At 46.3% G+C, this 24,418-nt stretch overlaps 1 protein-coding gene across 1 annotated transcript in view; it reads right to left on the bottom strand.

The window, feature by feature from the left end:
* Positions 1-24: 24 nt before the first annotated feature.
* LOC307079561 (low-density lipoprotein receptor-related protein 1-like) overlaps positions 25-24,418 on the bottom strand; it is a 99,375-nt gene continuing 74,981 nt past the window's right edge. The window contains exons 53-89 of the mRNA XM_079741987.1: positions 24,235-24,363; positions 23,934-24,074; positions 21,852-22,039; positions 21,036-21,219; positions 20,826-20,911; positions 20,611-20,730; positions 19,951-20,138; positions 19,361-19,566; positions 17,771-17,959; positions 17,170-17,318; positions 16,424-16,517; positions 16,187-16,303; positions 15,480-15,599; positions 14,767-14,889; positions 14,111-14,236; positions 13,860-13,976; positions 12,997-13,103; positions 12,761-12,893; positions 12,487-12,609; positions 12,095-12,217; positions 11,477-11,614; positions 10,926-11,063; positions 10,192-10,311; positions 9,290-9,582; positions 8,433-8,611; positions 7,979-8,085; positions 7,720-7,839; positions 7,246-7,422; positions 6,325-6,465; positions 5,713-5,886; positions 5,296-5,457; positions 4,555-4,726; positions 4,179-4,280; positions 3,831-3,901; positions 3,380-3,473; positions 2,423-2,567; positions 25-2,042 (exon numbers count right to left, since the gene is read on the bottom strand). Coding sequence (XP_079598113.1) covers positions 1,905-2,042; positions 2,423-2,567; positions 3,380-3,473; positions 3,831-3,901; positions 4,179-4,280; positions 4,555-4,726; positions 5,296-5,457; positions 5,713-5,886; positions 6,325-6,465; positions 7,246-7,422; positions 7,720-7,839; positions 7,979-8,085; positions 8,433-8,611; positions 9,290-9,582; positions 10,192-10,311; positions 10,926-11,063; positions 11,477-11,614; positions 12,095-12,217; positions 12,487-12,609; positions 12,761-12,893; positions 12,997-13,103; positions 13,860-13,976; positions 14,111-14,236; positions 14,767-14,889; positions 15,480-15,599; positions 16,187-16,303; positions 16,424-16,517; positions 17,170-17,318; positions 17,771-17,959; positions 19,361-19,566; positions 19,951-20,138; positions 20,611-20,730; positions 20,826-20,911; positions 21,036-21,219; positions 21,852-22,039; positions 23,934-24,074; positions 24,235-24,363 — 5,234 coding nt within the window. The 3' untranslated portion in view covers positions 25-1,904. The remainder of the gene's footprint in view (positions 2,043-2,422; positions 2,568-3,379; positions 3,474-3,830; positions 3,902-4,178; positions 4,281-4,554; positions 4,727-5,295; positions 5,458-5,712; positions 5,887-6,324; positions 6,466-7,245; positions 7,423-7,719; positions 7,840-7,978; positions 8,086-8,432; positions 8,612-9,289; positions 9,583-10,191; positions 10,312-10,925; positions 11,064-11,476; positions 11,615-12,094; positions 12,218-12,486; positions 12,610-12,760; positions 12,894-12,996; positions 13,104-13,859; positions 13,977-14,110; positions 14,237-14,766; positions 14,890-15,479; positions 15,600-16,186; positions 16,304-16,423; positions 16,518-17,169; positions 17,319-17,770; positions 17,960-19,360; positions 19,567-19,950; positions 20,139-20,610; positions 20,731-20,825; positions 20,912-21,035; positions 21,220-21,851; positions 22,040-23,933; positions 24,075-24,234; positions 24,364-24,418) is intronic.

Here is a 24,418-nt window from a genome sequence, read left to right as displayed (position 1 = left end):
ATAAAGCAGAAGGTGGGACATTCAAACATTTCTACAAATTCACATTTTATTTCCGAAATTTGTGGTTATGAGTTATATATTCAATGGTAATTCACTGATGTTTTGCTCCAGCCATGATGACAGAAGCCATTCTATTTCAAATGAAGGTCAGAGTCACCATACATTTCTACTATAAAAATCCATTTAATTTCTTATATCAAAAAAATCAAAATTAACCAAAATTAAAACAAAGAACTAAACCAAAAACATCCATGTGAGTTCTGCAATCCGAGAGACATTCTCAAAATCAAGAAAACCAAAAACTAAAATGATTGTTCTAATAAGCAGTGAAATTAAGAACGTAGCATGGCGGGACATTTAAAAGCACATTTTGTGAATACTGTTAAGAAGTGGAAGGGCGGTGCCAAGGGCTTGCGGTGTGAGGAAGCTGTGGAAGATTGACTAAGAGGTGCAGAGACAGAGCAATCCAAACCACGACAAGTTCAAAGAGGAGGGCAGATGGCTAGCGTTAGCATTAGCAGCAGCAAGGCAAAGGAATCAACAAAGGAATGCTTATCAGGAGGGACATCAGCCCCCCCTACCCCCCCTGTTAGGAATGCACTTAACAATGAGCACTAACCCAAATTACATAAACACCCCCCTCCCCAAAACAAACAAACAAACAATTATCAAATACACAAGAAATCAACCCAACAACTTCAAAACTCATTTCATACAAGAACGTACCATCGACTTGGCTCCCGTTCCTCTCCTGACAAAAAAAAAAGTTTTACAATGGAGGACAAAAAGACAAAAAGCTAAATACAGCCGTTCATTTACTAAATGTTACGGACAAACTCGAATACGACGTTGGTCGGCACAGATCTGTAAATCTGCATCATCAAACTTCAAGAGAGCTTCATCTTACGGCGGTTGCTTAGTCGAGCTCTCCATGCTAGAGCCGGCGGCGGATACCAAACGGCCGCAGATGACCTCCCAGACGGTCTGGAATACGAGCCTTTATTACAATCATATTCTTCCAACAAACACACTCACACAAACAGTTGGGCCATTCATTTCTGATACTGATAAAAAACAAAACAGAACTGATTAAAAGCAAGTACAGACCGCTATTTGTTACTGTTGTATTGTATTCCTGGGTATAGTTTCAAGACACTTTGTTAATAGGTTATATATATGTATATATGCAAATATATATAACTTGAGTCTGTGCAAGAAGGAAAAGACAATCGCTTGAATGTGATTCAGACAACAGAGCGGTTTTGTCTGGGTGCTGAGTTGTGTGTATGTCCTCAGGAATCTTACACTCGTCCCTCATCAAGACCTCCAGCAGCAAACAGGCGCCAAACCAGCCACTAGGAAGCATTCATTAGTGAAACTGACATTTGCTGTCCTCACATCCCCAATGTCTTTCACAATCAACAAAGACTTGGAAAATTATTATTTTTCCTAGGTATTGGAACAATGCTTTTTTTTTCCTCCCCCTATACAATCCATACAAAAATAAAAAATTAAAATTGTTCCACTGCCGTTTGAATCTTTCCATGTCTTACATTTGCACAGAGGTAGTGGCTATATGACTGGGGGGGGGGGGGGGGGGGGGGGGGGGACAGGAGAGGAGGGGAGCAAAATTAACAACTGAATAAATGTCTATAAAATGGTTTCCGTTTTCTCGTCAGAGATTTCTTTTTTTTTGTCAAAGAAAAAAATATAATACTGCAATCACATAAAAAAGTAGTCCTTCATTTTATACATTTTATACAGTGTTCTCCTTTTGTTGTGTTTCTTTTTTCTTCCCGATTGGTAAAGGCATTTCATCTGTTTGTTACGCTCAGTGCGGCGCTGGGCTGGTGTGGTCTGGGGCAGGGCAGGGCAACGATGGCAGTTAATTCCATGCCCGGGCTTTACGCCAGCGGGTCGCTCATGTCGTCGTCGGCCGCGGACAGCAGCTCCTTCTTCTCGTCTGTGCTCGCCAGGGAGTTGCGGCTGTTGTGGGCGCCCATGTACAGGGTGGCGTACACAGGGTTGGTGAAGTTGGTCGGCTAGGGGCGGGGAGAGAGAGGGAGCACGTCACTAGGGTACATAGAACTACTCACGGGTGTGCAAACCTACACGACACAACAAAGGTCAACACTACGAGAGAGAGGTTATTTGAACCTCTGTATGTTCATTAGGATATTTGAAACTAATTCCCATTAAGAAAATAATACGCCGTCTCATGTTTTGTAATCAATATATTTGTATAACGCAATGTACAGCCAGTACAGTACATTAGTTGCTACCCATTCATTGATTTAATAATCAAAATAATAATAATAATAGAATAAATAGATGAATATGAATCAATATATAAAGCCGTATACACTACATACTGCAGTGAGCGTTTCCACACAAACAGCTTCTAGGTACTAGTGTGTGTTACCTTATCTAAATCCAACGCAAAGTCTGAGTCCAGGAGTTCTCCAGCATCATCGTCGGGCTCCCCTTCATAGATCTTATAGGCCGGGTTCCCGATCTCCACATTCATTGCTCCATTAGTCATCCTGTGGTGTTGGAAGCCCTTGGCACTGTGAAGCAACAGAACGACAACAAATCAAACTCGCGTTTCATTTTCATGGATTCACTTTAAGAGAACAACACACAGGAGACATAAATGATGTGTTTGCTCAAGGGGGAGGAATCGATCGCGCTCCATATACCAGACACACACTCGGCAGCAGCAGCTCCATAGAGGTCAGACAACAAGACAACACAGGGTATCCAAGGTCGTCAAATGGGCTTTTTGGTTGAAGGCCATTTGATGGAAACAAAACAAATATATTGCATCATGTCTTAATGCGAGGACTGAGACATTTTGATACGGCAAATATTTGACTGTCGGCAAGCGCAAGGACAATTCTTAACAAAGAGGTAAACAGAGGAGGTATAGTTTACTGCTACTATGCAAGCACACCGCATGAGCATCAAGTACAACTTAGCGTTGACACACAACCAACACGGGGGACAGGGACATGACACTACTCCAGTCCATCTTGCTTTACCAGCAAAGCTATGCTTTCAGAAAGTCAATAGGACATTGTGGTTGGGAGGAGGTAGCCAATAGGAGTCTGAGCAGGCAGGGACAGACAGATTCTACAGACAATATGGAGGAGATGGGGTCGTTAAGACGAGTGAGTTATGTAACCCTAACAAGTTACCACGAGCGCTGAGAACGAGATTTGCCCGGCATTAGAGACCTGGGAGACAGAGGATAGACGTTATATATACAGGAGAGAAAAAGAGTGAGATTGAGTGAGAGAAAGAGAGCTAAGTAGTACAGGTGGAAGGGTTCAGAAAGAAATTAATACATTGGCAATGGTCAACTAGCACTTCCACTTACCCGCGCATTCTCCTCTTATACCACAAGATGGCACCAACCACCAGTAGCGCCAACAGTAACAGCAGCAGCACTGGGATGATTATGGAGGCAGAGCCTGAAAACATACCCGCATTGAACCATCAGACCTCATAACCAAGGGAGGGGATCAATAGTAACACGTGCATCTTCTTACAATAGAACAGACACACATGAAAGGGATCTTCTGAAAAGTTTACTGGAGTATGGCGGCCTTTTGTTTCCCATGTGGAACAACCAACTATACCACACTTCTGGAAAACGGATGTGGCTTTTACGTATTACAGATGCTAGGAAATCTTCAAGCCTCTTTTTCTGTTTCTGTGAAACTGTGCTTGTTTCTTCTCTTTTTTTCTTCTTTCCTTGTATGAGTTTGTAACGGTGTTGCATTATTTATATTCAAGTCATTGGTAAAAATCAAAACCTATATTCTTACTTCCACTGGAAGAGGAGTCGATGGTGGCTGCTGTGACGTGACACCTGTAGCCGACCCATCCTACAGGACACCTGTACGGTCACATGGGCAACATGCAGTCAGACATGAGTCATACTGTCAGACGGTGAGCCAAAGTGAGAGCAGGCGAGTGTGTGTGTGTGTGTCTTTGTGTGAGCAGATGAATGTGTGTGTCTGTTTGCGTGTGTGTGTGTTGGCACAGATTTATGTGTTTGTGTGTTGGCACAGATGAATGTGTGTGTGTGTGTGTGTGTGTGTGTGTGTGTGTGTGTGTGTGTGTGTGTGTGTGAATGTGTGTGAGCGGGTGAATGTGTGTGTGAGCGGCTTTACCTGCACTGAGGCAGCAGAGAGCGAGTGTCAACAGAGCATTGGCCGTTGAGGCAGAAATCCAGACAGGAGTAACAGCTGGGCTGGGTCTGGCCATTCGGACAGCTTTACACACACAGAGACACACATATGGATATAAAGGTTTGAAGATTAGAATGTCTTTATTGTCTGAAAATGCATGTGCATTAACTCAACTTTGTGAAATTTTGCTATTGATTAGACAAAAAAAAAAAGGTTGATTTTAAAACGTGTAGTCTAAATAATAATTTACACGTGTAGTGTGAATAACCCTTCCTCAGTCTGAGGAAGGGTACATAACAATTACTGAACATGTGCTTAACATACAGCAAACACCTCAACATGACTTCAGCGTGTGTACCTGCAGGACACCTCTCCCGAGGTGGAGGTGAGACACTTGCCGTCCCCACAGTACTGGCACTTGTCCAGCTCACAGTTGTGGCCATGGTACTGGCTCTGGCACTGGCACAGCTTGGTGCCGTTGGAGGTTTGGAGGCACGTCCCTCCGTTCTCACAGAAGCCTTCACACATGCCTGAGGACCACAGAGATCACAGCTCAGCAACGCAAGGGTTCTCCTCTGCTACTGGTCATTCGTACACAATGGGTTATAGTACGTTCAGAACACTGTGCAGAGTTCTAACCCTTTTACTAACCCTAACACTACTAACTAACATTATGACAAACACTAACAGTCTTACTAACCCTACATACGCTATCAGTGATAAACTTAACTTTTTTGTTTTTCAACACACTTCTTATTGCATCCATCGCACTACATCAATACTACATTCATAGACCTATAATTATTGCAATCTATGATTGTATTTATTGATCATTCATCGCATTAGCAGGCAGCGCTAAAAGCCAAACTTGCATCGCGGTACATGAATATAGACTGACTCTGATAACATGATGCTGTACAGTTGTATTGAAACTGTCAGAGCCTACTTTGAGCCATCAAAACATCCAACAACATCACTAACCCTTACCCCTTTTAAGCTCCATCACCTTAAAACAAAGCCTATTATCCCAAGTGTCCAACACCTGACAAACTGCTGCTGTATTCTGTCCTAAAGCCAGTGTGGCGATGAGTCCACTCACTGTACTGGCACTGGTCCCCGTGGTAGTCCGCTGGGCAGCTGCAGGTGGCCTGGTTGCCCACGTTGACGGAGCAGTTGCCCCCGTTGGTGCAGTAGTTCTGACAGGTCTGCAGGTTGCAGTGGGGCCCCGTGAAGCCCTGCAGGCACCTGCAGGTCGGGTTCCCTGGGAGAGGAAGAAACACAGTTGAGGTAAACATCAGCGTTGTATAAAGAGAACCAGGCGGGAAAAAACAGACGAGCAGAACCAGGCAGTAAGATAAGAAAAGAATTAGGGGAAGCAACATTTGTTAACACTAAGAGTGTAGAATCACACTGCTATTTAATGTCAAGCAACCTCATCCATACAAAGAGTTTGTTATTTTAGGTTGGTGCAAGGAAACAAACATTTTAAAATATGAAAATGGGCATATGGAATTACCTGCTTGAGAGGCAGTGCAGGTGCCTCCGTTCTTGCAGTAGTCCCTACACTGGTTGATCTCACACCTCTCTCCTCTGTAGCTGGGCTGGCAGCGGCACTTGGCCTGCTGGTGGGCGTTGAGGAAGCAACTGCCACCGTTGTGACACTGGATGGTGCAGGGGCCAGAGGGGGGCGCTGTGAGACACAACAGCACAGAAGAAGACGCTCCAGTTAATGAATGGTGTCTTACACAACAAGCATTTCTGATTGGTTTACAAGTAAGTATGTCATTCTTTCATTAGTGTTTTTTTTTTTTTACTATTTTAGTGTTTAAGTATATATTAAGTCTAAAGTAGTTAAAAATAGAATACACCGACTTAATGAACGTCTCTGTATAATCAATCAAGTTATTCATAAAATGACAATAAATATTAAAACCAAAACAAACTATCTAAATTGAAATACATTAAATTGAAAAATAATACTATTTCAACATAGATGGACTTAAGGAATAATACATTTTTATAAGCCTAATGCACCTGGTAAGGCATGTATTCTATGTGTATGAATTCATGAGTGTGTGTGCATAAGTGTGTGCGTGCCATTGTGCGTGAGGGCGTATGTAGTACGTACAGAAGGGAGACTGCGTGGGCTGGGCTCTCTCCACACAGGTACCGTTGTCGGCCACGTAGTTGTTGGGACAGGTGCACACGGGCCCGCTGGGGCTCAGCAGACATAACCACTCACACTTCTTACGATCGCACGGGTTGGTCACTGGTACAGAGACAGAGAGACAGAGAGAGAGAGACAGAGAGAGAGACAGAGGGGAGAGACAGAGAGGGGAGAGAGAGAGACAGAGAGAGAGAGAGAGAGAGAGAGAGACAGAGGGACAGAGAGAGAGAGAGAGAGAGACAGAGGGACAGAGAGAGAGAGACAGAGGGACACAGAGAGAGAGACAGAGAGAGAGAGGGGAGAGAGAGGGAGAGAGACAGAGGGACAGAGAGAGAGACACAGAGAGAGAGAGAGAGAAGGAGAGACAGAGGGACAGAGAGAGAGAGAGAGAGGGAGAGAGAGGGGAGAGAGACAGAGACACAGAGAGAGAAAATAATGTTAAATAATTTAAATGAAAATAGTTTGTTATAGAGAAGCATACTTAGGAGGAACAGTTTGTGAGACGCTCTATGCTATGTTAACAAGGATACTGTTGGCTATGGTTTGAGAAGCACAGGAAGACATGTTTCATTATCATACCCTTTATTATCATCTACATATGTTATTGGCTTTGTCACACCACAACACTTCAGATGTCTCACACAGGAAGCAATTATTTTAAAGTAACACATGACATAATGTTATTATATTATAACTTAGATATATAGCCTTGAACCTTATAGCAAAAGTGCAAAAGTTCAGGTCACCCAGACATAAAAGAAGTCTACTCCTTGTGGGTTTAAGTTCAGTAGTTGATCTTCTGACTGTGACTAAATCCCTTCCTCAAGGGCTGACTTGGCCTAACCTCATCATGTCTTAAGATGGAAGCGTGGATCCACTTACTCTCTGGCTGTTTGTAGCGATGATTAAGCACTATGTCTGTTGCGTGGTTGATGCCTCTGGTTAGGTTCTCCATGGTGCCCTTCCCAAACTTGTTGACCCGGAAGACGATGTTGTTGATGTAGGTGACGCCATATATGTAGTCCTCGAAGATGTCAATGCTGAATGGATGGAGTAGTTCTGGAAAGAGGCAGGACAAATGAAAGGCATTTTGAGATGTGGTATGATACCAGCAAAATGTAATTGCAATCGCCTCTTGTCAATCTTAACTGTTTTCATTATTTTATGTTTTTGATTACAAAATGGTTTATTCTCTTTCCTTTTTAACAGCATTTGAATTCACATATTTAAGTAAATTAGGGTTTCTCCTCAATGTTATTTTATTTTTATTTTTTAGGTTATTTTTTAAATATAGGTTGAATGAGTAAATTTGTGTGGGTAGATTCAGAGATGGTTTTAACGGGCTTTAAACTCAACTGTTCTTGATGCCCGAGGCGGCAATGACAGGGTCCGATCCATCCAAACGGACGCTACCGATGACTGACAGCTTGGCGTCGGCCCAGTACAGCCGCTCGTTGAAGTAGTCCACGGCCAAACCTGCAGAGTCCAACACACAACACTTAGACAGCACACAACACTTGGACCACACACAGCACTTGGACCACACACAGCACTCAGACCACACACAGCCCAGGCCTGTAGTCCCGGGGACTGCGGTCCTGAAGGTGGTGCTTACCCGTGGGCCACTGTATGTTCTCGTGCACCAGCGTCTGCCTCAGGGTGCCGTCCATGGCTGCCGTCTCGATCTTAGGGTGATTCCCCCAGTCTGCCCAGTACATGGTCCTGAAGGGCCACACACACACACACACACACACACACACCAAGGTGTCAATAAATGGAGACACACTAATCGTAACCACACAGAAGATTCACTGCATTAATCACAGACCAGAGATAGCAGAATTACAGGACCATCGTTACAAAAGGGATATTAATGTAAACTAAAAAATACTCAGAAATATACTCATGAAAAAACAAATACTATGAGTATTGGGTAAATAGTAAATGCATGGTAAAAGGGCAAACGCAAAATGTCACACCCACCCATCCCCACATATAGATCCACACACTCCCACACACACTCACACACACCCACCCACCCCCAGCCCCAGCCCCCCACACAGTCCTACCCTCTCTGTGGGTCCACCACGATGGCGTACGGCTCATCGATCATGCCGGAGATGAGGGTCTTGCAGTTCTGTCCGGACATCTGAGCCACCTCGATGACGTCGCGGCCGGAGTCGGTCCAGTAGAGGTTCCCGGCCACCCAGTCCACTGCTATCCCCCGAGGCATCTTCAGCTCTGGGATCTGAAGGTCACGCAATGCAACCCAAAAGCAAGCTCAGTTTGGTGCGTTGGTTTTTTGTGTGTTTGTGTGTCACGGTGTGGTGTGTTAATGTGTTAATGTGTTGCTCCCATGCGGTTGGTCTTACACCACAGGTATTATGATTCTATAAAATGTTCAACTGCGTAATCGAATTGATTAGCAGGCCGTTGTATAATTTAAGCCCAGCGGTCCTTGTAGTGCTCCACTTCATTCCTCCATCACTCCCTTCATTTTGCTCATGTTCAATATTAACACCAAATTAGCGCCCCCAGGTGTGAAGTTATGCATTGTATCTGAATTTAAAGCACAGATTGAAAAGCTTAAAGGCCCCCCCTCCCAAGTAACCCAGTCTGTTGTGATTGGTCAGCACACCCACACGGTTGCGATTGGTTGAACGCCTTGCGCACTCGCAAAGCGGGCTTCTGCACTTCAGCCCCTCCAAGTGCACATTCTGTCGTCACAGTTACGGCAGTAAAGTTTGAGCTGTTTAACACACTTTTTGAGGGGCGTTCTCGGTGGGCTAGAATACTCCCCCTGGCTCGGACTTAGATTTTTCTGGCTTAGCAGATGTAAAACATGTGTACACACGTCATATAACAGTCTCAAGCAAAGGGAAGGCTCCAAAGAGCCTGCTATCACCCCTTTAAGACGGAGGCTCACCTGCAGGTTGGACACCCGTCCCTCGCTCTGCCGCCGGTTGCGGTGGGAGTTGGGGGAGGAGCCTGAGGAGGGGGAGGTGGGCGGGCCCGGCAGCTCGTAGGAGGAGATCTGACCCCGGTGCCAGTTGGTCCAGAAGATGCGGTTGGTCTTGACGTGCAGGTCCATGGCGTCGATGCGCACGCTGGCATCGCCCTGGAAGGTCAGCTCGTAGCGCCAGTTGGGCACACTGGGGTCCAGGCTGCGGATCTCGTTGTCGACGGCGATGTACAGAATCTGCCGGCTGCTGTTCATACCTGGAGGACGGGAACACAGGGGGACTTTAGCGCAGGACTCACTACAGTGGGTTTATAAAGCGGTTTTCCCACAATAAACTCATAGTGCTCCACAGAGGAAGAAGTCTTTTAAAAAACGTCAACATTTTGTTACTAACCTTCAATGTACGGAGAAAATTACCTGCTCACTAAATCTAAAGACTGAAAAATGCTTGAGGTACTGGGAAAATGGTCTGTCTTTGTGTCATCATAAGATGTGACTTGCTCTGCAGTGAAATAACATGCGTACCCAGCAGTGAGAAATCTTGGCGAATGAATAGGTGATCCACTATGTGTTAGATCGTTATGTACTGTTGTATATATATTGTTGTTGCCGTCTTTTGTTCTGTTTATATAAAAGTAAAAATGAAGTGTGTCAACTATTTAGTAATTTCTTGTATATATTTCGATTTTTTGATATTTTAGCTTGTATACAAATCAGCATACCGTGAATTCAGATACAGAGTTCTTTAGGAGTGGTTAGGGGTCAGGGAGTCACCACTACCCTTTCCTGCTAAATATTTAGACCAATTTAAACATCAATGCTGCTCCAGTATCTGGTCTGAAGGTTTCGTTTCAGGGGGTTCTTACTGTCAGCCTTGCAGGTGTCGTGGATCTTGGTGAAGTACTTGTGGCAGCTGCACATGTGCGAGCCCTTGGTGTTGTTGCACATGTGGGAGCAGGCACCAAACTGCAGACACTCATTCTTATCTGAGAACCAGAGAGGGACACACTATGCTGTTACTATGTTAGCACACTATGCTGCTTTAGACAGATATTGTTCTCACATACAGTATATGTGTTTAGCTTGATGCTATCACAAGCTACAGATATTCTCCGGCAATTTGCTTATGCAACAATAATGTTTTGACTATACAAGCAGAAAGTATCACAGTGAGAAGCTGGGGAGAGGATCCACGAGGGGTTCTGCTGTCAGGAGCAATTCTCTACACAATCTAAAACAGATTTACTGCACAGTGCCCACAGACCATTGATAATACATTACCACATTTCACAAACATTACACAACTGCAGTGTATTCCCCATAACTTTTCTTTCATGACATTTCATTCCCATCATTTCATGATTTATCCTTGATTAAGCAGGAGGTCAGGAAAAAAAACCCTCAAACTTTCAAAACTCCTTGTAGGGAAAAGGTTATGTATGTTCTGATTTAAAAGCATGTGTTTCACTGTCATTATTCTTCTCATCCATTGTCTTACTGCACCAAGGCACCAAAATATAACTTAAAACGTAGACCGGACCAGGACATAAAAGCAGGAGACTTGGGTGAACCGGTTTGGGTTCTAGCCTGGGGTCCCTACCTCCACAGGTGCGGTGTCCGGTCTTCTGGAAGCCAGGCTTGCAGGAGCAGAAGGAGTCTGTGCCGTTGGTGACGCAGTGGGCCTCGTCGCCATCCCCGCACTGGGTCCTGTTGCTCCTGCAGTCATTCACCTTGGTGTCTGCACAGAGAGACAGAGTGAGTGAATACTGTGTATTTACATTGTATCTTGAATTTACCTGTTTATCGGAGATGCTGGATTTTTTATAATATCCCACATTTTACTTTTTATATATTCGTTTTTAATAATATATCTGCGATGTATATATATTTTGTAATTAACATTTTCCATTTTTCCCACATTATTTTTCACCCACTTTGGCAATGTAAATGTTTGTTTCTCAGGCCAATAAGGCCTTTTTTTAATTGAATTGAATTGTGAGTCACACAACATGCGTAGATGTCAGCAGCTTCTAAGGACTGGAGCTGAGCTAGCCTGAAGCTAACACCAGGTCACAGAAACAGAGAAACTGAGCTAGGCTAACCTGATGCTAACACCAGGTCACAGAAACAGAGAAACTGAGCTAGGCTTACCTGTCTTGCAGTTGATCTCGTCCGAGCCGTAGTCCTCGCAATCGTTGAAGTAGTTGCAGATCAGCGTGGAGCTGATGCACTTCCCGTTGGCGCACTGGAACTGGTCTTTGTCACAGCTGGGCACGGCTGGAATCACATCTGTCAACACGCACATACACACACACACACACACACACACACACACATAAATAAAGAGCACTAGTGGCATTGACATGGCATTAACACTGCCAAGGGTAGAGGTAGCACTCTCATTCTCAATGAATATGTGGAATCTGTTGCTATTGACAAATTCTAAGGAGTATGCAATATGTAGAATGCAGTCAGAGTTTATGAATGTCAAAACACTTGACTAGATCGCTAGCATCAGCAATAGGTCTGACTAGCCTTATGGGAGACTCCGGTGATGGGCAATGAGTGCACGGTCAGTGTTCACAGATAGCTAGGGTTGGTAGATAGCCATTGATACCCCATTATTATATATTTTTTCTATTATTGATTACTGTCAGGATGCAGCGAGAATTTCAACAAATATGGAAAATGCCTCTCAAATAAACATCTACCCAAGTATTTGCATTGTCTATCAAATAGCGAATGTACAAAATGTAATTTTCAACTCACCGCAGTATAGCTCGTCCGAGTTGTCACCACAGTGGTTCACGGTGTCGCACCTCTTGGACAACTGAAGGCACACCCGGTCGTTCTGACAGCGGAAGACCCTGGTGGGAGGGCACTGGAACCGCCCTAGGAGAGGAGACGAGGAGGTGACCGAAGGAAGCATAGAGGACACTGACTCTAGGAAGCATAGAGGTGGCTTAGTGAAGGAGGCATAGAGGACACTGACTCTAGGAAGCATAGAGGACACTGACTCTAGGAAGCATAGAGGACGCTTAGTGAAGGAGGCCTAGAGGATTTAGTGAAGAAAGCATAGAGGAGGCTGTCTGAGGAAAAGTAGTAACGGCAGTAGTAACAGCAGTAGTAATAACGGTGGTAACAGCAGTGGTTGTTCTTACTGCACTCGTCTGGGTTCTCGTCAGAGTTGTCTCCACAGTCATCCTCCCCGTCACACTTCCAGGCCTGCGGTTTGCACAGTGTGTTGTTACACTGGAACTCATCCAGGGGGCAGTGTCTCCCAGCTAGACGACACAGGGACACCAGGACACCACTTCAATCCCAGGCTCTTTGTTCCAGCCGGCTATGTTACACAATAACAACTCAATAGGGAAAACATTTTGTTTTTTAACGTGAAAATATGTATTTTTAAAATTGACTGACTGACTGACTCACCAGCAGAGCCACACTTCTCCTCGTCGCTGCCGTCCAGGCAGTCGGCGTCGGCGTCGCAGCGCCAGCGGATGGGGATGCAGTGGCCGTTCTTACACTGGAACTGGTCCTGATCACACTTCCGGTCACAGCCATTCTTGGGGGGGGGGGGGGGGGGGGGGACACAGGCAGTGGTCAGTATTACGTTATAATAACCAAGGGAAACAAAGGTTCGGCGTCAACGGCGGTTTGGCACTCACCTCATCAGACCCGTCAGCACAGTCGTGGTCTCCGTCACACTTCCAGCGCCCGGCGATACAGCGGCCGTTGGTGCAGGCGAACTCGCTCTCAGAGCACTGGCGTGGCACTGAGGATCAGACATGAACAAACCGACCAGAGGAAGGGTTTGAGACCGGACTGTCACCACAACAGGAGAGTCCATCAAACGTAACGTCCATCAGTTTACACCACACAGGGCGGGAAAGGAGTTCAATTTAGGTCACAGCAGGGGTCTAATGAGAGGGAAATGGAGCTTCAGGTAGTTCATTATAATTAACATTGTTTACTACCAAGTAAACCCATGTATCTTTCTATTGAATTGGATTTTCTAAATGCAATATTAGCCTTTGTTGTACACTCAAATGTGGTGCCATCTAGTGGTTAAAGAGAACACCACAATAGTTTTGTTTAAAATGTTTCTTCCCAGATCCGTTTCACCTCCTAGTAGGGGTAACAAGGGGCTGTCATGGGTTTAGCCAATACAGACAGGACACAGACACAGCACAACACTAGGGTCAGGATGACAGACAAGGGGCAGGCTAGGTAGCACGCACACGTACGAATGGTGGAGAGACCTACCTCTGGGTCACACCAACAGGACAGTATGAAATGAAACAAACATCAGATGAGTGGAGATGCACAAGAGGTCACCAGAGGTGATGTTCATGTAATGTTAATGGAAATATGCTCAGTGAGAACAGACAGGAACGGGACCATGAGTTTTACATGGAACATGGTAGAGCTGCGTTAGTGATGACTATGGTGTGGTTGTGTGTAAGATGTACACCATGGAGTAGTGTACACCCTCCAGGTGAGGCCGAGAGTGAGATGAGCGGCGTCCTACCGCACTCGTCTTCATCAGAGTTGTCTCCACAGTCGTTGTCGTAGTCACACTGCCAGCGGCCGGGCACACAGCGGTTGTTCTTGCAGCGGAACTGATATGGCTCGCACGTCCGCTCAGCTACACGGGAAAACATACATAAAGAAAAAGGCCATGAATAATTGTGTTGTCATGTGAGTTTATGTGTTGTCGTCTTTGCATGGATGTTGTAGTGTTGTATGTGTTGTTGTGTTCCTGGACTAAGAGGTCCTCACCACACTCTTCCTTGGGCTCGTCCGACGAGTCACCGCAGTCGTCTTCACCGTCACACTTCCAGCGCGCCGGGATGCAGCGGCCTGAGTCCTTACAGCGGAACTCGTCCACGCCGCATGTCATCTGGGCTGCAGGGGAAACACTCGCATTATTCATTAACACAAGGGATCTCTGGACATGAACAGACCATGACCACGGAGAAGGGCCCGCTGAAGGCATACAAAGCAGGAAATGCAGTCATGTAAAACTAAGCCTTTTACACAACAAAATGCTATGGAATAAAAAAGTTAAGTCATGCTAGCCGTCGACTAGCCGTTGACCTATCAGTCAGTGAACTGTGTGAACCATGTGATTCATTTATATTTAGGGTATTTTGCTGTTTTTCATCCAAAACTACTGACAACCATTCGTTCACAACATCACGGCGGAGTCAACCACGCAGGGCGACAGCCTGCTTGTCAGAGGCAGTCAGGGTGAGGCGGCTTTATCAGGGACACCTTGACACTAGGAGGATGAGCTAGGGGGAGCAGGGGATCGAACCAGCAACCTTCCGTTTACCAGTCAACCCACTCTACCTCCTGAGCTACTGCTGCCCCAACAACATTCTTCAGTTGTGAGATGAAAGTGATGATGATGAAGGAGAAGAAAGAGGCCTTACTGCAGTTGGCGGGTTCGTCGGAGCCGTCGACGCAGTCGTTGTCGCGGTCGCAGACCCAGACCCGCGGGATGCAGCGCTTGGTGATGGCACATTGGAACTGGGCAGGGGCGCAGGTCACCTCGGCTAGATAGACAGGTAGATCATTTATTAATCCCCCAGAGGGGACATTCCTTTGTTACAGCCAAACAGCAGTGGAAAACACAGGATAAGATACAATACAATAAAAATACACAGAACAAAAATGCTAAAATGTGTGAGCACTGGGGGTTACTGGATGACATGACGAGGGGAAGCATCTTATGATGTATTAACCTGATTATTTACATTATTTAACAATTTATTCTCATGCTTAATAACATTAATAAATTATTTATTATCATATTACAGATCATTTAATTATTTGTTATCATTCTTATTTAGGTTATTGAATGAGGTAAATTCATGCTTATTACGTTATCAAATTATGTATTATCATGAGAACAGCTTGAGCCCAGAATGTCTGGCTCTGGAATGATATTTCAAGCTTATTTCAACTTTAAGCACAGAGTTCTACTACTAAGGCGCTCTACTTTCACTTAGTAAGACAACCTTTTGTAAAGGAAGTTCCTTCTTTACACATCCTTTTTTCCTCAGCCATCATAAACAGTTGTGTACTAGTGAAGGAATATGAGAACAACGGATAGAGCGACACGGAGGAGGGAGTGTGTACTCACGACAGTCCTTCTCGTCCTCCCCCTCGCCACAGTTGTCTTGGCCGTTGCAGCGGAAGATACCCGGGATGCAGCGGCTGGGGTGGGAACACTTGAACTGACTGGGCAGACACACATGGATGTCTGCAGCACACACACATGCATAAGGACACACGCACACACACGCACAAACACACACACAATTATCACATGGTGTGGAATAATTAAACACAATTAATAGGCTCGTTTTTAATGTGATCACACCTTTATTGTTCACTGAAAGACCCTTGGAACAAGTTTTGCTCTCTCTCTGAGCACCAGTCCCATGGTGACTCTTTAGTTCACTAGGTCACATTCTGACCTTCCCTTGTGTAGTTCTAGCTCTGTGTCCCACTGTGCCTCCTATCATAAACCACACATTCCTGTCTTTAGAGAACAACCCCACCCATCAGACTCTTCTATTACAACACTTTGTGATACAATAGAAGTGTCCCCTTTTCATGATTCTAAGCTATATTATATATTTTGGTGCTGTGCCTTGTTTTTGACATGAGATCACGATCAATGGTTCAGGTCAGGTTTAGGGAATCTTGCAGTCAGATGCTATTGTTGTCTCTTATCAACCCACACAAATCTTAACCTGACCATAATATGACGTCAACATTGCAAAGTAATACAAGCGGAACATTGAGAATGATAATCAAGAGCCAATGAAAGACATTGAAAGGTACCGCAGTTAGCTTCGTCAGAGTTGTCCTGGCAGTCGTTGTCTCCGTCACAGATGTAGGCAGGGTTGGTGCAGATGCTCGTCCCGCACTGGAACTGACCCGGCCTGCACTTAAACTCAGCTGCAGAGAGGAACAGGTCACACTTAATAAGGTCATGATATAGAACATGGTTAATGTGACATTGAAGGATGGACAGACAGACAGACAGACAGACAGACAGACAGACAGACAGACACTTACAGCAGTCAGAAGGTTCATCTGAGCGGTCTCCACAGTCGTCCTCCGTGTCACATTTCCACCAGAAGGGGATGCACTTGTCATTCTTGCAGACAAACTGAGGACAGAAAGAAAGGGGAGATAAACCAGATATATGGAGGGAGAGGTTAAACTGATCTATGGTGGGAGAGGTGAACCAGATCTATGAAGGGAGAGATAAACCAGATCTATGGAGGGAGAGGTGAACCAGATCTATGGAGGGAGAGGTGAACCTGATCTATGTAGGGAGAGGTGAACCAAATCTATGGAGGGAGAGATTAAACTGATCTATGGAGGGAGAGATGAACCAGATCTATGGAGAGATGAACCAGATCTATGGAGGGAGAGATTAAACTGATCTATGGTGAGATGAACCAGATCTATGGAGAGACGAACCAGATCTATGGAGGGAGAGGTGAACCAGATCTATGGAGAGATGAACCAGATCTATGGATAGATGAACCAGATCTATGGAGGGAGAGGTGAACCAGATCTATGGAGGGAGAGGTGAACCAGATCTATGGAGAGATGAACCAGATCTATGGAGGAAGAGGTAAACCAGATCTATGGAGAGATGAACCAGATTTATATAGGGAGAGATGGACCAAATCTATTGGGGGAGAGATGAACCAGACCTATCGAGAGATGAACCTATGATCTATGGCGGCGGATCTATCTAAGAGGGTATTCCACAGTGAGTACAAAGTTATTCTGTTGTCATCCCGTCTTACCTGGCTTGCCGTACAGTTGGACATGCAGGTGTGCCGGTCCTTGGCCAGGTAGAAGTTGGTGGGGCAGGCACACTTGTATCCTTCTCCAGGGGAGAGCAAGCAGAGGTTGCTGCAGCCCCCGTTGTCTGTCTGGCAAGGGTGATCGAGCACTGTGGACACGAGGAATGGGAGAGAGGGAAGATGTCAACCCTTTTGGTTAAATAGTTTAGCATTGGACCAGAGCGATTTTTTTAATGTAAAAGAAAGTCCAGAGTAACTACCTTTGACTTTATCTAGGGAAACTGAAAATGCAATTTTAAATGGAATCATAGGAAGAAGGAAACCTCTATTAAATAGATTATTCTATGATGGACAGGTTATGTTAGGATTTAGAACACCATCATTACAGCAAAAAGGCAATATTAGGACAGTCTACACATCTATACATATGATATTTTGGGCATTTATACGTTTTATTATAGAATGAGATAGATGGAAGGTATGGGGGAGAGAGGGGAGGACATGCAGCAAAGGACCACGGGCAGGATTGGAACCCGGGTTGCTGCGGTAAGGACTGAGCTTTAACTGTACGAGCTAGTGGCATGTGACGCTGCGCCCTCACCCTGGGGCTGGCGGTAGGGGTGGTAGATGTGCACGTCCATGGGCCGATGCAGGATGCTGATCAGGGTGGTCTTGTTGGTGCCCAGGGTCTTGTGGGCTCTGTTGATCGACTTGGTCTCCCAGTCGGTCCAGTAGATGTACTCCTCAAACAGAGTCATGGCAAAAATGTGCGGGATGTCCTGGGTCAGAACTGCAGAGGCACGGACACAACCACACACTCTTAGTTATTAGTTACTCGTCCATTTGGGGCGGCGTGTGGCTCAGGAGGTAGAGCCGGTTGGCTGTTATATGTGGAGGGTCGAGGTGTCCCTGAGCGAGACACCTCACCCTGAAGGCTCCCGACCAGCTGGCTGTCACCGCGTGTGGTCGACACCGCCGTCGGTGTGTGAATGTTACTGTTACCACTACTCTGTCCCCTCGACCCTGTCAATATGCCACACTGAAAGATGTATTAATCCCTGATTAGCCCAAACTATTTCTCATTTGAAGCAGGTCAGATTGATTGATGTCTCATCAGCTTAATCAGGTGATGTGTGTTGTAGTGAAGCCTTTTGAACCCCTATACCAACTACTGCGGCCCGGCTGTATATACGTGGTGGTGGAACTCATGTACGCTTAACGCACGCTTCACAAGGCTTAACGCTGCAATCAGGGGCTTCCCCAGCTGTGTTCACTCCTGATGTTTGCTCTCTGGGTGTGTGCGCGCCGTCACGGAAACACGCCGTACGGCCGCCGTATGTTGTAAAACACTGCAGGGCCATCTAAAATATAGATCAAATATGGTTACGCATGTCGCAGGCAAACACACAGACAGACGTACAGCGACAGCACTTGTGTCAACATCAGCCACGGGACTGCTTATCGCTATGATGGGGTGATCTGTCTGACCTTCGACCCCCCAGTTGAACTCTTGATGGATGGGCAGACCCACGGGGGGGGGAAGGGGGAGGAGCCTCATGCACTGCAGTGAGGCTCAAGTCAGAAGAGCTCATGGAAATCTCAGACCATAGTGCAGTGTGTTTTATCACAATATATTGAGTCACTAGTCTAAACGTCACCATGGCTCCTTGGAAAAGACTGTGAATCGAGTTGTTGAAATGAACAGGATGTGATAATGGCAATAGATTTGACATTCAGTCAAATGCATCTAAATATCACACATTGTGCCAGAGCATGCAAGCTCTTTTGAATGCATTGTTCATGCACTACAACAGCGTCCCTGATCCCACACTATTCTCCATCAGCCTTCTTATTGTGTGAGCTTGGTTCCAGACTCCCTAATACTCCCACAGCGAAAGACATTGCCCCGCCTGCCATGTTAGCTCCCTAGCAGCTAAGAGCGCCCTCTTAACACACACAGGGGGAACACTAGTGTGTGTGTGTGTGTGTGTTGGGGGAGCACTCATGTGCTTAGCGAGTGTTTAGCGCATGCGGGAAATCTCTATAGGGAACCCCTCGCTCTGTCCTGCATTCCTCTGCTACGTGACAATCGTCATGAATGATTCATGGTACCTGCTGAAATGTCAGTTACAACATCTTGTCCAGCAACTCAACTGCCATTCCCCGTTCCGGACACTCCCCGGGCACTCACCCGTGTGTCTGTTGGTTCCATCCAGACTGGCGAACTCGATGTAGTCCTCGCGGGCGTCGGCCCAGTAGATACGGTCGTTGACGAAGTCCAGCGTGAGGCCGTTGGGCCAGGTGATCTTGTCCTCCACGATCACGCTCCGGTTGCTCCCATCCATCCCGATCCTCCCGATGTGAGGGATGTCCCCCCAGTCAGACCAGTACAGGTAGCTGGCCGCCAGGACACAACATAAATGGTAAATGGATCGCATTTACATAGTGCTTCTCTAACCAGTGGCCACTCAAAGCTCTTTACATTATGCCATTCACCCATTCATGCACACATTCAAACACTGACGGCGGAGTCAACCACGCAGGGCTGGTCAGGATCAGCTGGTAGTATTCAGTTGGTCAAACACATAACATAACTTAGAATCCAATTCAGTTATTTAGCACGTGTCCTTTCCTCATTTTATTTAGTCATTAAAAATAACGTTGAGGCACGCCGTCTTGCTCAAGGGTGCCACTAGAGGGGCTGCGGACATCGGGGCTCCAACCCCATAACCTTCAGCTGGGAGTCACACAACCCAAACCCCGGGGTTTCCCCTCACTCACCCGTAGCGCACGTCCACGGCCACGGCGCGCGGCTCCCGCAGCCCGCTGTTCACCAGCACCGTGCGGTACGCCCCGTTCAGCTTGGACACCTCGATGGTGTCCCGCCCCTTGTCGCACCAGTACAGGTTCCCGCCCACCCAGTCCACTGCCAGGCCGTCCGGGTTGCTGAGGGACGTCCGGTGCAGAACCTGCCAATCGTTATAGAGGCGGAGTGAGCTCACGTCCAATCAGAGAGCGCCTGATGAATGATCTTGTTGATTCTTATTCGTCTATAATATGGCCAGTGTATTGAATAGGAAGAAGACATCACAGTATGAACTAGATCTGACTGTTTAATTCATAATAAGACGATCAACGTTGGAACATGTTGATTGCCATGAGTCGATTCTATGAAGTAGCATGACGTAAAATCATAATTTATATCTATAATATATCAATAAACTATTAGGATTATCAAAAAAGGTATCCCACACCAAGCTAAAATAACCAACCATTGTATCATTTTCTTCCTCTTTATATCTTAACGGTTTATCTGGGACACATCGACTCAAACCCGCATTCAGTTTCCCCGCCCAGCTAGCTTTTAGATCCAAGAGTGCCGCTAGGTGGATAAGGCCCCAGTATTGATTTCCAGTCCACAGTCCCTGGGGTCTCACTGACCTCCACGTTGCTGCCGTTCATGCGCATGCGGCGGATCATGCTGCCCTGCGTGGTGACATCCGTCCAGTAGATCATCTGCTCGGCATAGTGGAAGTCCAGCGCCACCGCGTTGTTCAGGCCCTGGAGGAGACAAGGACAGGAGAGGAGGACCGGGTTAACTACCCCGCTGATCACATGTGTGACGTGGTGGTTCTACGGTCTAACTGCAACGCTACCTGTTTGATGAGGGTGTAATTGGAGCCGTCCAGATTCAATTTTCGTAAGTAATACCGGTTGGCGAATATGAGGTAGGGCTCCTTCTCTGTATACGGGGAAAAAGATATCAAACATTTGAGCTGGTGGCACTCAGTGCTGCATCGATCAGCAGAAACAGCTGAAACCCATCCAGTGGTCCAACGAGCTGGAGGTCTGAGGTCAGGGCATACCGGAGGTGGACTTGCAGATGGTGGGGTCGATGGGGCTGAGCTCGAAGCCATCCACGCAGAGGCAGTGGAAGCTGCCGTGCGTGTTGATGCAGCGCTGTGTGCACGGGTAGCTGGTGGTGCACTCGTCCACGTCCACGCACGTCTTGCCATCACGCTTCAGCTGGAAGCCCGCCTCACACCGGCACTGGAGGGGCACAGGGAACAGAGGGGGTGTCAATACACAGTCTTCTTTTTTCATCAGCAGAAATCCACACAAACTTTTTCATGCAGTGACCAAATAGTAGCGTAGTAGCGACTAGTAGTAGAGACTGCCGGACATTTTGTTTCCTTATCAAACTGGAGGATTCTGAAAAGTCTCCCCGAGTTTAGCCAAACCCGAGCTAACCATAACACTGCTCTTGGGGGTTCACAGGGAGTTCAGGCTGTTCTAAACCACCGGGCCTCCTGCTTTCATGCAAGTGAACCGAAACAGGTTTTTAAACGCTGTTGCATAACCACAAGTCCGGTTCCAAAACATCTTGCCAATGAAGTAACAAGCCCCGCCTCCTTCCTCGCCATTATCGTTCCTGCCTTTGCATGTCAGATACATAATCCATCATCCTTTTGGCCAATAAGGCTTATTAGAGGCAATTACTTTTACGTAGCCTTCGTTAATCTACTCAAATCACATTATGTTGAGGGTTGCATTACAAATATCTTGGGTTCTTCCCAGCCTCTCATCTGTTGAAACTCTGGAAGTTAAGCAACCAGGGGAAGAAACCGCCGAGGCCAGGACGGCCGAGCCCACCCCAGGTAACCACCAAACCAGCGGGGTACCTTGAAGCCAATCTTGAGGTCGTCGCAGAGCTGGGAGCAGCCGCTCAGCTTGCTGTTCAGGCATTCGTTGATGAAGCAGTTGAGTTCGTCTGAGCCGTCTCCGCAGTCGTCGTTGCGGTCGCAGAGCAGGGTCTCGTTCAGGCACTTGCCGTTGCGGCACATGAACGCAGACTCGTTGCACTTCCTCTCTGCAAGAGAAGAGGGAGAAAGGCGTGTGGTGTTTAGCTTGGGGAACCCTGTACAAGAAGAACCTTGTAAGGGGGTGTGTATGCAACATTCACAACACTGCACTTCAGAAATGTGATCAAAGATTTTGTTTTTCATTTTTACAAGGTTGAGCGCCCCCCAACCTTCTTCAGTCTTTTAATGTGAGCCCTTATAAAGACCATGTGCCCCCATGCCTGTTGATGGACAATCCCGTTTCTGCACGTTCACACCAGAAGCGAATTGCACTGCAAAGACGCTTTGGTCGCTCAAAGTATCGCTGTGAATATTTCTTTTCACTTTTGTCGCTGAAGTCGCTCATGACGTACAATTCAATTTTGCAGATGCATTTAAAGGAGCCGTATGCTTTTAGTTCAGACATATCAAAGAGTGAACTCCCATACACTTTGGCCATATTGCAGAGACGGTTTTGCTTGTTGGATAAAGTGCTTTGACAGCAAGTAGGACAGTGATTCCCCTCCAATATATATATATTAAAAAAAAACTAAAATGTAATTACAACGAGAGCAAAAAAACGTTGCGTGCTGTAGTAGGCTGGTTAAAGTATGTTTTACTGATCTGCAAATCATGATCTGCACTCATTCGTCGCTCACTCAAACAAATTGACGCACATGGCTAATTTGCATACGCGCACAGGACTGGCTGGCTCCGCAAGGCAAATAATGGAACCAACCTACCTACCTACCTACCTACCTAGCTAGCTAGCTAGCTAGCTAGCTAGCTAGCTAGCTAGCTACCTACCTACCTACCTACGGTTGTCTAGTTTTAGTGTGATGTATTTTCAGTATGTCCAGTCACACTTGTCTTCCTTGTTCTGTGTGGTCTTGTAGGCTACTGTCCTTTGTGAGCCGAATCCCCTAAATGAATTCCTGACGATTTGTGTCGTTTGGTTTTAATAAACACTTGACTAGGCTATCTATCTATCTAGACTATTTAATTAAAAATGATTCACCTCAGTCGCTGGTCGCTCACCTTTTGCCGCTGGTAGCGTTTGACGCTTGTGTCGCTTTGGTCGCTCTTGCCCATAGAAAGTGAATGACTTCCGGTGATTTGGCAGCTCAATTCGCTTTTGGTGTGAACGCACAGTAAGTGTTCCTCCCCCTCCCTCCTGTCTAGTGATCGACTGATATATCGACCAGCCGATATTATCGGCGGACATTTGCTTTTTTAGTGTATCGGTATCGGCCGATATTTTTTTCAGTATCAGCCTTTTTTTTTCTTTTTTTTTCTTCGGCATGATTTACAGGCAGTTCAATAAACAGTTCATTTTTTTTTAATTGACATATTGTAACATTTGTTATCATCATTGTGTCATTTTTATGATGTTAATTGAGGGAGGCTTAGCCTGGAAATCCAGACCCACATCTAGAAAACTGTAGGGTCTGGCAACGAGTAATGAAAATGGCCCAACTCGAGGGGCCGCACCAAGCATGCATTTGAAAATATCCGAAGAATACAAGGGGTGACGTATCCAAACCAGTGGAGCTAACCAATAGATAAGACTCTTGCCGTATCCGGTCGGTAAAACAACAACGCTTTTGGCCCGCCTATATTGATACATCACGAGTATACACAAGTATATTGCTCGTTCCCAAAGTGTCTCGCTGAGCAAATTCAAATTGTGCTCTCGCGAGAACTCTGGATTTCCAGGGTATTATCGGCTCCAAATATCGGCTCAAGAAAATCGGTATTGGCGTATCGGTTATCGGCTAAGGCTGATGAAAAAATATCGGTATCGGCCCTAAAAAATCCATATCGGTCGATCCCTACTCCTGTCCCTCCCATGCGTCCATCCTTTGAGTTTTCTTTCCTGTCTTCAGGCGAAAGACGAGGGGTATATCGGTCGAGGCTCTTTACCTGAGTTTGTGCAGTGGGGGTTCTTGGGGGCCTCATCCGAGCGGTCCTGACAGTCAAACTCCCGGTCACACTCCCAGCTCTTCTGGTTCAGACAGCGGCCGTTGGCACAGCGGAACTCCTCCGGGCCACAGGTGGGGTAGTCTGTGAGAAAGAGAGACATGATCCTCATGTTGTTGCGTCATTGAACCATAAAAAGTGACAACCCTTATTAAATGTCTTTCACCCTCTCCTTTGTTTATCGTTGTCAACTCAATGACCTCCTTTACACGTCTCTCCCTCTCTCCCACCGCGGTCCACTTACCACACTCTGGTGATTCATCAGAGCCATCGGAGCAGTCTATGTCGTGATCGCACACAAAGTGCTTGGGGATGCACTGCCGGTTCTGGCACATGAACTCGTTCTCGTCACAAGTGTTGTTGCTTGTGTACACTAGAAGGGGAGAGTCGGTGTTTAAAAGGGATGGATGACTGGACACCAAACCACA

Source organism: Pollachius pollachius (genome assembly GCF_949987615.1).
Source record: "Pollachius pollachius genome assembly, chromosome: 8".
NCBI classification, from domain to species: domain Eukaryota; kingdom Metazoa; phylum Chordata; class Actinopteri; order Gadiformes; family Gadidae; genus Pollachius; species Pollachius pollachius.
This window is presented reverse-complemented; position numbering and strand designations above follow the sequence as displayed.